The sequence below is a fragment of the Hippocampus guttulatus genome, chromosome 18 (assembly GCF_054856545.1).
Source record: "Hippocampus guttulatus isolate MCC_2025c chromosome 18, RoL_Hgut_1.0, whole genome shotgun sequence".
Lineage (NCBI taxonomy): Eukaryota > Metazoa > Chordata > Actinopteri > Syngnathiformes > Syngnathidae > Hippocampus > Hippocampus guttulatus.
In genome coordinates, this window is record NC_141278.1 from 7,022,889 (window position 1) to 7,033,774 (window position 10,886).

Here is a 10,886-nt window from a genome sequence, read left to right on the forward strand (position 1 = left end):
TTATTAATTCACATCACCATGGCAACTAGCCGCTTTGAGGTGAATCGCCCAGGTGATTCACATGTGTTTATTTACTCCTTTCTTTGTGGAGACCAGCGGAAGACAAACTCGCAGGAGTGGACAGTAACGAGTTACAATGAATTTGTTAATTTTAGTCATGTTTTCATAAATTGTACTACATGCCACTCACTAGTTTTTTTTCCATTCACTACTTATATTTTTATGTATTCACCAGTATTAATAAAAAATAATTAAGTTACTCAATTATTTTGTACACTTAGTGCAGTAATCCTTTGGGACGATTTAAAAAAAAATAGTATTCTGAAGTAACAACAGCACAAATTTTGACAACTTGACCTGCTAGCTGACGATATTCGTTTCAATCAAAAATTATTTTAGATACATATTAAATGGACCCCACTGGACTTTCGTATGTGTTTGTGACTGAATTAACCCGTGGGGGGAAAAACCCCGTCTCCGCCATACCCGTAGTGACGTCACAAGATCGCAGGTGGATTTTGAGAGTTTGTTTAAAAGGAGGAGGATTTGCTTTGCTTTCCACAGAAGACCTCCTCTCATTGGATAACTGTGACGCCGGGATGGGTGGGTGGAAGATTATAAATGAGGTGATGGTGGGGCGGAAAAAAAAAAGTTTGATTCTAACGGTCTGTGTCCACGCAGTTTGACAGCTCCTCGACGTCTTGCCAATCATCATGAACCGAATTGTTCTCCTGCTTTTCGTCGTGGGAGTCTGCTTTTCACTCGGTAAGAACTTTCTGCAAATTTGGTGTCCATTTACTTGGCTGAGTGGGGGGGGGCGTTTGGTTGTGTGTGCTGACGTTCGTTTCACAGTACAAACTGTATTGCCCGCAGGTATGTTTCCTTTCTTTGCCTGTTGTATGATGACGAATTTGCTTCTCCAATATACATAAGTGACTTAATTTTTTTTTAAAAAACGTGAAAAGGATAACTCAAGATGATACTTCATTTAACAACTTTGAAGTGCAGTGGGTGTGGTCCGTGCTTGGAGTGTGTGAGTGTGTTTGTCAAGGCGTGTACACACTCACGGGGGAGGGTGGGGTCGGGCCCCCCCCAAAAAAAAGGAATAAATTGGACATTCTGACCAGAGCCACACCCTAAAATAAAAGGTACACTTGTTGTCAAAGTGTGACACACACACGGACTGTAAGGCTATGACAGGAAATTGAATATCGCTGTCATATCACCCCCCCTTTTTTTTTTTCAGTTGAGTTTTGGCTTTTTCCGAATGCGATAACGATCACATCACATGCTCGTTGGTCACGCCACTGGACGCACATTCACTTAATGTGGAAGATTTTTCCCCTCCCCAAACCTGCTACCATGAATTTTCAGACAGCATGTAAAAGGAGAATTACTGGCCATTTTCTCTTCCAAAGGCACCGACAAATATCAGTGTAACTTATAATAAAGAAGAAAAAAAAAAGAGCTAGCAGCCAGAAACACTCTGGTAGGGTACAAGCATTTCAACTTTGAACATCTTAATCAATGTTATGCATGTAAACAACCCTACATGTGAAAAACATGTATGTTACCTGCTTTTATAGTGTGTGCGTCGTGTACTCGAATATCAAAACACACTAGTTGCATAACAATGTTTGGTGTAGTATCTATTCACCTGTGATGGCACCTGTGATGACATTAGACTTACTGTTAGCTGTGCACGAATTGTGAGTCACTCAAATTGTGATGCAAATTGGCCCTTATTTGGTCACATTACGGGTCAAACATTTCTTTTTATCGAGGCGAATGCCTTGGGCGGAAGTTTATACAAACACTCAACGGGCGATACATTATACACCCAACACAATCAGTTGTGCCTCTGTTTGTGTTCGCTAACTGGCAACCGCACGGTACTTCCTAATTGGCTATAAAGTCAACTCTGGCTATTCCATGCCACAAATAGCTAAAATCAAATTGACATCCCTTTTGAAAAGGGTTTCTAATCCCCCCCCCCCCCACCCGCTACCCCCGAGACTATTTGTATCGGATTGTAATGTAATCTATTTGTGTTGCTTCTATTTTTGTTTTGCTAGCCTCTATCAGCGTCGCTCCTAACGAGTCAACAAGTCCGCAAGTAAAGGCACCTCAGTGCGTGCATGGCATGATTTGCCCTCACGCCATTTATCACACGCTGGGGTGAGGCAGCAAGGAGCTATCCCGAGACGCTTTTGAAGGTCTGAATCACGTCCCAACTTGTCAGACCATCTCATGAGAAATTCCTCACCCCATAACAGTTGAGGCCCGTGTCTCACATTCCTTTTCCACAGAGGATTTGCAGAGTCCACAACACAAGTTACATTTGTTCTTTGGCTATTGTGTTTTTGAGGACATTGTCCTTCCCCCTCACTGGCTTTATTTGTATCTTGTTTCGGGCCACACCCTGACTCGCAGCGAAGCCCCCCTCCCCCAGAATCCTGGCCGCTTTTTGTGCTTTCAGGTGCTTTGTTTGACCTTTTATCTGCAATGACATGCAGGTCAAATAGCGGTTTGTAACTGAAGGTGATTCAACGGCCACTTGAGGGTCCAGTAGTCCAATTTGATCCAATTTACAAATGATTGACACTCCCCACAAAGTACTGGTTTGGTTCAAATGAAACTCCTTCACTTACTTCAACGAAGTTAATTGATGCCACAAGAGGGCAGCAAAACACTTTTTGTTTAAATGAAGCCCCAACTCACTTCAACTTGTTTCCTTGACACCGACTTGCCACAAGATAGCACCAAAGTAACCATTTTATTGCCATTTAACACTGTAGATAAATCGGCAAACAGATTAAGTTTCCCCTAAATGGCCCGAACTGTACTATATTTAATAACGGTTTCACTGGATGGACATTATCTTAAAAAACCCAAACCTCTTTCCAACCACCAATATGTGACGAGTGAACCTTAACAGCAGTTCGGTGTAATGCGAGTACAAACGCATACACTGTCCGAGCAGGCCCACTTATTTAAAATTAAAACCTAGCAAAGGAGGTGGCCCGTGGTTGTCTTGGTAACGACGGTTGCTTTTTCTCCACCTTTATATAAGAGTGCCTTAACCATGAAAGTTCAGGCTGCCATTTCAAACTAATTCATATTTGGATTTGAATCACTTTTTTTTTTCAAAGGTACACCAATGGGAAATAATATCCTGTTAACTTGGGTCACCTTTGGCAGTAGGTTTGTTTAACATTCAAACGTTTATTTATTTTCATCTTAAGTGTTACCCACCACACCCCCTGACCAGGCTGTCAACTGCTAGAATAACGTATCATGTACGCCACGCCAAACCCGAATGGAAACTGCTGCTACTGTATTTACATTACACGCCTGACTTATCTGTGCGTATTTATCTTGGAACATTGCAGAAATACTAACGCCGGTCTTTATCAGCGTGCGTGACTTCGTTGTTTTATTTTCAACTTGGCCTCACGAGCTTTTTTTTTTTTTTGTCCCTCATTGTGTATTTACGGTCACCTAGTTGGTCATTGTTTGCGCTCGTTTCCCGTTTCCCACAGTCCATAGATACGTGCACAATGACAGCATGTTCCATGAAACGAGAAACTTGATCGCTGCCTGATGGTTTTTTTTTTAAATAGAACTTTATGGACCTTGACTGGATATCTGAATCAGGATGTTTTAAACTCCACCCTGTTTTAGAGCTCTGGCAGTTCACTTGTTCATCACTAGGTGGCAGCGTAACCCTCGTTGTACGCTTGAGAAGAGCCACGCCTATAAGGTTTTTCCAATGGACACCAGTTTAAGGGTGGAAGCTCAAGTCTGCCTACGCGTTCTTAATGCTCATGCGTGAAGTATAATCGGTTTGGGGGTCACAAGATGCTGTAAAGACTTTGGTTGCTCTAAGATGTTAATTTCAGGACTAGTCAGCTCATCCCAAAGTACGTTTACAGTATTCTTTGATCGATGCTAACAAAATGTTTGTGATTCTCAAATCGCCATGAAGTACACCCCTTCACTTGTACCATATTTATTATTATTATTATTAAAACATTTTAATCCCCTCTCCCCAAAATATTTTTTGTCGTAAGACAAAAGGCTGGGAAAAAAATAAAACAACTTCATGTAACGTAACATGGTGACTTAGATCACAATGTTTGTAACGCGTTCTCGTGTCACGTGACTCGCGCATCATGATGTCATTGCATTTTTTGGGGGTTACGGGGTGGCATCATCAGGCGTCTTTTTTTTTTCCCCGAACATGGGAGATAAAGGGAACATTCTTCTCTCGATGACTAGTTTTCCAGTGCAAATAGTGACAATCACATGCTATAGTTTGATTTATGTTCACAAGAGATTTGGCTGGCGGGGGCAGCAACGTTTGCATTAGTTGAATAAAGTGAGAAGATAATCAAATTGGCAAGAAACACGAAGAAGACACGGTGAATTTGCTTTATTGTACCAACAATGATGTCATGGCTCAGGACGGGCCCGCGGCCAGTGAGTTTAACATGAACGCATGCATCTGGCTGAACAAGAAGTCCGAGTTGGGGAAAAAGGGAAAGGCTGACGTAAACTCGTCAGCCAGCATTTTAAAGATTCTAAAATGAGGCGCGTCGTTTCATTTCACGTAAACCTGCATGAAGTCATCGCCGCTGAAAGCCACTGAGTCAAATGTTTAGTTGTGGTGCTTAATTCCACCTTAAAAAAAATGCAGACAACCTCAATTTGCAACGCAATGTAAACTTAAGAGGTGTCTTGGCTGGTCCCCGATTACAAGTTTTAAAACTGTTACTTTCATCCACTATCATTGTGTATTGTTGCTTAAATCACTCCTGCGATGCAAGCTTCACTCCCCATTTTAAATTGCGGCCACTTGTCTTTCGGGGCTTTGCGACATGCGCTAACGTTAGAGTAGCAGACTTTAGTAAAAGGCAGAGTTGTCTTTTTTTTTTTCAAATGCCAAACGTGTAATTTTCTTTGTTTTAGGTTTTGTTTGACAACAGACTTCAGCTGGGAGTGGCAATAGAACCGTAAAGCAGGGGTGTCAAACTCATTTTAGTCACGGGCCAATTTGGAGTTGCGTCTTCCCTTGGAGGGCCGTTATGACAATGAAACCACAAAATTATTACTTGTACACAACAAATGAATAGATTACTCGTTTTGAAATCATTCAAGTCAATTATAATAGTTCAATTATTGTTCACGTGAGTGTAAACTGGGTCACAAAATTCTTGGAGAAATCTCAACGTTATTTATTACACATGGCAATTTGACATTTCGGTACAGATTTTAGCAAGCTGACACACATGATTTGCTTTCGCGGGCCACATAAAATGACCTGGCAGGCCGGATCTGGCCCTCGGGCCTTGAGTTTGACACCAGTGCTGTAAAGTAACCACCATGTTGGGGAACAGCAAGTTGTGGGCAAAGTAGTGAAATGGGACACATTCAAAAGTTTAGAGAAGGTGAAAGTAAAGTTCTGTAAAAGTAGTGCGTTTCAGGTTTACACTGAAATTTCGCCCGATTTTCCGATTTTTGTGAGTAGTATCATATAATTCACCCTTTCATGCACTGTGTAACCTGATAACATGATAACCTGTCCACTGTATTGACCGCTGTCCCCGAAAGGTTTAAGGAATAGTTGAAGCCATTGTAAAGCACTGAGACGTTGTTTCCATTGATTCTCACATTTACACTTGTGTTCATCTGTTTCCATCAAACAAATGGCATAATTTAAGTGAGCCTTTTTCTCTCCTCCTCATTGTCCTTCTCAGGCCAGGGTCTGCAGTGCTACCAGTGTTCCCTTGGCCTCTTCAAACTGTGCATCACCAAGATGGTGACGTGCGCCGAAGGGGAGCTTTGCTTCAGAGGCAAAGGCATGGCGGGTAAGATGCTCGGGCGCACTCCTAACTAGCAGTTGACGTTTCTTTGCAACAATTTGCATCCGGCGTCCTCGACGCCGTCAGTCAGTCAGTCACTTGCTCACTCGCGGAATGTGACATGGGGGGATTCCATGCAGACCGATGTCACAGGCGAGTGGACAGAAAAGATGTGGAGATAAGGCACCATGTGTAATGAGAGTGCTCTGTTGCTATCAGCAAAAAAAAAAAAAAAAAAGTGTTTGAAGATAATGTGTCCGTTTCAATAGTTGTAATCAGTCCAATGTATCAGTACTAGTACAAATAAAAGTATACTAGATGTCAATCTTTTCCACACTATTTACATTCTGGTTGAAAGCAGATAAGAGATCAGTTCGTCAAGCTCTTGAGTCATCAATGTGCCACGTCAGCTTTCGTTTTTTTGACTTTCGGTTTTACATTGGGGCGTTAATTTATTGCGGATCAAATATTTTGTTTTTAATTAAAAACATTTTTTTTAAGTTTTCAAATCTGCCATCTTGATGTCATTTGAAGATTTTTCAAATCAGGTTTGATCAGATCGCTTTTTAGTCACTAATTAGGATTGAAAGATACCGGTTCACATTTTCAATTGCTCATAATTCAGTCAAATCGTGGCTAGTTTGATCCCAAATTTATGGCGGGAAGATGTAATAGCGAAGCAAATTCCATTGGATTCTGATATAGCGAGTTTGACTTTACTTTCGAGTTTACATTTGATCTCTTTCAAAGCATGTCTGGTCTAAATATGTTATATATATATATATATATATACAAATTGACCGACAGTGTGTAAGCAACAGATCTGGCTATCGGAGCTTTTCCAATGTCGAGCTGAAATTGTTGACGAACGTGCAATTTGGATCAAATAGATTGAACCTGGTTTAGTATTAAATCTTTAATCTGGATTGGATTCCAATCGCTCATTTGTCAACAATTTCGATTTGACATGAGAAAAGTTTAGACAACCTGATTCGTTGTTTATATCTGATGATGCTTATCACCAAACAAAATTCGCAATGCCTATGGCGGGTCCGACGATGTAACGTCAGCGCAATTTTAAAACCAATTTGATCCAGATCCGCACTCATTAGGCTATGTAATGGAACAAGTGTTCTTGGTTGTTCATTCCAGTTGCCAAATGTGACCTGCGGTGCTTGGACGCGTTAATCTTCACTGTTGAATCCAGATTAGATCCAGATTCTGCGATTTTGGATTTAACATCGGAATAGTCGATTCAACTTGTTCAACTCGTTCGTACTTGCCATCCCCAAATTGCTGCTGTCGTGTCAATGGATGACTGAGACGTTGTTCTCCCCCCCCTGCCCCCCCCCCCCCCCCCCGCAGTTGGCTTCGTGGATGTCACAATGAAGGGCTGCCTTGCAAAGGCAGATTGTGACACCACCACGGATACGAATTTCCCCTCCAGCGGCAACACGACCATCTACAAGATGACTAAGACGTGCTGCGACAGCGACCTGTGCAACGGCGCACCCACAATCTCAAGCGGGCCGCTGATCATGTCCACCATCGCGGCTCTGCTTTTGGCCAACATGCTGGTGTAACACTATCACGTCATCGTGTCGTTAAACCGAAAAGGGCTCTGTTGTTATTCTTTTCGAACGAAAGTTTCCAAATCATTTCCGAGGGCTTACGCTGGCTTCATGTCGTTGCAGATGTCTAAATTGCTTCGGTTCGGCCGTCTTTTGACATGGCGTCAACATGTGCAACGCTGATTATAAATAAGATTCACTGAGGTCAACTAATGCATTTGCATTAAAATATTGTCAACATTTCGGTTTCACTATGAAATGTACATTTTGCTAGTATCTTACTTTATCTTCCATTTTATTTTTTGTTTTTTTTTAAATATTGGTAAAATTGCTCGGTGTGTACCTGCAGGTTGCGGATGCAGGGCTTTTTTTTGGGGTGGGGGGCGGATTTGTGAGGGTAAAATACGAAAGTTTGACGTTGGTCAGAATTAACATTTAGACAATTTCATGCGGGACAGGATATGCCAGACCAGAGATGTTGACTTCATAAATCCAATCAAATCAAACGTGGACACTTGATTCTTATTTCTCCCAAGAGTGTGCCGGTGTGTGTTTTGATCAGCCTCTGTGAATGTAAGATGATGTTCTTGAGAAGATACAATAAAGTCTTTAAATTGTGAAGAAAGCAGTTTTACGTGTGCCACTCAGGTTACGGATGAGATGCGGTTTCGTTGGCCCGCTCGTCTCTATCCGACAAGAAGAACCTGTCATGCCTGTTCGGTGTCCCGTGGAGAACACAGTGGACATACTTTGTGGATGAAAACGAATCCCCCGATGTTAAATACGTCACATTTTGAAGAATGAATTCGAAGACCTTCATTGTGCAATTGTTTTGGTGGGCGGTTTCCCCATGCATTTCGTTTCATTTTGTTTATTAAAAGAAAATTGTCACTAATAATAAATTTTTTAAAATATTAAAAAAAGAAAATTGTCTTTAATGCTTGGGTTGTTTACATCTGTGGTTTACACGTGTATTCAAGATGGTCACGTTGCCGCTATAGTCCGGGTGCTCCGAAGCTGTCGGCCTTCGAATGAGACAGACCTAACTATTTAGCACTGAGGTAGTGCTAACACATACAGCATCCATATCAAACTCGCGGGGGCCGCACGACCATTAAACTTTCACATCAAGGCGTGGCCTCAAACTACCGTTATGCGGGCCGCATATGGCCCGCGACCCGCAAGTTTGAGACCACCAGGTTAGCGCGTGGGCCTCACAGTGCAGAGATGCAGTGTTCCAATTCCAACGCCGGTTTTCCTGTGTAGAGTTTGCATGTTCTCCCCGTGCCTCCGCTGCTTTACCGGTTTTCTCCCACATTCCAAAAAAGATTTCCAATAATTACATTTATTCACATTGTTAAATTTTTCCAACTTAAATTACCGTTTTAGGCCAAATGTATAAGTGAGTTGTTGTTGTTTTTTCTTTTGCATTCTTATGTACATCCACATCTATACAGTACATACATTCCGTCTATGATATGCATGTCAATTGAACGTCAGGGCCCAAGAGTCAACACCCCTGGCATTCCTTTAGTCTCAGTGACGCAAAGCAAGAAGAAGACAAAAGCTGATACAACCGCACCCTGTATTACCCCCCACCCCTCCCTTTTTCCTGACCCACCTGTTTCTAGGGGTGGGGGATAAAACCCTTCACTCAAAACAGGTCCATCACTTTTTCCATTTGACGCCTGAGAGGTGACTGAAGACCCTTGTGAAGGATTCGGTGAGACAATTACCAAGATCACGACAAAGATGGCCAGGATCCTGATCGGAGTGATGGCAGCACTTGCCTGCTTCATGCTTGGTGAGCAACTCAAATGTTAAGAATGTCGTCTGACGATTAGGGTTGTTTGGTGTTGGCACATATTGCAGATTAAAAAAAAGGGAAGCGTGTTCTAATTCTTTGAAAGACTGCTTAATGATTCTCTGTCACACTCAATTGGTAGTAATCCATCTGAAAAATTAAGCAATTTTGATCTAAAGTTCTTTTTTCTTTTTCTTTTTACATTTTAGTTAATCATGACCACAAAATGCTTTCGTTTGTCTTTCACCTTTCCATGCACCAATCATGATAACCTGTAACCAGATAGCTGTCCACTGCAGTAACCGCTGTACCTGAAAGGGTTAATTAAAAAGGTAATTCTGGAAGCAAATCAAGTGGGGAAGTCAAGACTCAAACTTTCGTGATCAATGAAAGTTTGAGGGGCGGTATGGGACTTGAGTGCACATCCTTGAGTCCTCATGATAACTTCCTCTTTGTTTGAATTAGTAAAAAAAAAGAGCTTAATATGTGTTGTACTTTATCCATCCATCCATCCATTTTCCGAACCGCTTGATCCTCACTAGGGTCGCGGGGGGTGCTGGAGCCTATCCCAGCCGTCTCCGGGCAGTAGGCGGGGGACACCCTGAATCAGTTGCCAGCCAATCGCAGGGCTGTTTTACTTTATTTTCCGTTGATCCATTTCAGTGGAGTCCCTCACATGCAACGAGTGTTCCTTCGGTTTGCTCGGGTTCTGCGTTTCCTCGTCCACCGTGGATTGCAGCACCAACACCTCCCAGTGCTTCACAGGAAAAGCCAGTAGGTTCATTTCTGTTTGCATTTCGCTCACTGTCCACCTCAGCGTCACTCCAGCCTAACCCGTCTCTCCCCGGCAGCTTTTACGTCCATCTCGTCCTCGGTGGGCTTCAACACACAAGGTTGCATCGAGCAGGCCAATTGCAACATGACCACCAACGCCACTCTGCTGGGTGTGACCTACGAGGCCAAAGTGGAATGCTGCTCCACGGACAAATGCAACCCGGCCCAGACGAGCGGAGCCCCGTCCGTCAAGGCGACGAGCGCCGCGGCCATCATGGCCACCGTCCTGGCCTCGGTGTGGGGAAGCCTGCTGTGATGCGACTGATGACGTCCTGCTTCGTGCGGTCAATTGACGGTCTCTTGTGATTAATAGAAGCTATGGAAAAATCTCTGGACATTGTAGGGTGACAAAACAAAAGTATCGTATTCTGTGTGCACACACTGTGCTGACATCATAGGAGTCGATTCAATGGAATGTTTCAGGGAAACATTGAGTTCGTAAACCTTCCACTGTTTTTTTTCGTTGTTGTTTTTTGTAATCCTTTCTGTTTATGTGTACCCAAACTGAAACCGGTGATGTGAAAACAAGGTAAATCTGATGTCATGTTTTGTTTTTTTATATTGACTTGTATGGAATGAAAATATCTCTGCATCAAAAATCATTCAAGGGCTGTTGTGTTAGAAATGAAAATAATCATCATGAAAAACTTTGACGGTCTGGCAACCACTCCAGGGTGTACTCCGCATCTTGACTCATGTCAGCTGGGATAGGCTGCGCCGGAAAACAAAAACCAACTGAAACTCAGTTTTCGTAAGACTAACTACAATTAGAGTGAAAAAGTTTTCATCTCTGTCAATTAATATTAAACATGA

The 10,886-nt window shown here is 42.5% G+C and overlaps 2 protein-coding genes across 2 annotated transcripts; both read left to right on the forward strand.

Annotated features, from left to right (window-relative positions):
- The first annotated feature begins 611 nt into the window (after positions 1–611).
- On the forward strand, positions 612–8,373 carry LOC147190903 (lymphocyte antigen 6 complex locus protein G6d-like). Its single transcript, XM_086137646.1, has 3 exons — positions 612–765; positions 5,760–5,870; positions 7,230–8,373. Exons 1-3 carry the CDS (start codon positions 714–716, stop codon positions 7,445–7,447), a joined length of 381 nt encoding a protein of 126 aa, XP_085993772.1. The 5' UTR covers positions 612–713; the 3' UTR covers positions 7,448–8,373.
- A 654-nt stretch (positions 8,374–9,027) lies between these two features.
- LOC147190904 (uncharacterized) lies at positions 9,028–10,675 on the forward strand. The gene is made up of 3 exons (XM_086137644.1): positions 9,028–9,239; positions 9,903–10,013; positions 10,091–10,675. Exons 1-3 carry the CDS (start codon positions 9,188–9,190, stop codon positions 10,327–10,329), a joined length of 402 nt encoding a protein of 133 aa, XP_085993770.1. The 5' UTR covers positions 9,028–9,187; the 3' UTR covers positions 10,330–10,675.
- The last annotated feature ends 211 nt before the right edge of the window (positions 10,676–10,886 follow it).

What these genes read in the sequence shown, in the direction of transcription:
- LOC147190903 (XM_086137646.1), top strand. Translation starts at nt 714, where the DNA reads ATGAACCGAATTGTTCTCCTGCTTTTCGTCGTGGGAGTCTGCTTTTCA. An exon ending in GGGAGTCTGCTTTTCACTCG is followed by an intron (nt 766 to 5,759) that starts GTAAGAACTTTC and finishes TGTCCTTCTCAG; the next exon opens with GCCAGGGTCTGCAGTGCTAC. An exon ending in CAGAGGCAAAGGCATGGCGG is followed by an intron (nt 5,871 to 7,229) that starts GTAAGATGCTCG and finishes CCCCCCCCGCAG; the next exon opens with TTGGCTTCGTGGATGTCACA.
- LOC147190904 (XM_086137644.1), top strand. Translation starts at nt 9,188, where the DNA reads ATGGCCAGGATCCTGATCGGAGTGATGGCAGCACTTGCCTGCTTCATG. An exon ending in ACTTGCCTGCTTCATGCTTG is followed by an intron (nt 9,240 to 9,902) that starts GTGAGCAACTCA and finishes GATCCATTTCAG; the next exon opens with TGGAGTCCCTCACATGCAAC. An exon ending in GTGCTTCACAGGAAAAGCCA is followed by an intron (nt 10,014 to 10,090) that starts GTAGGTTCATTT and finishes TCTCCCCGGCAG; the next exon opens with CTTTTACGTCCATCTCGTCC.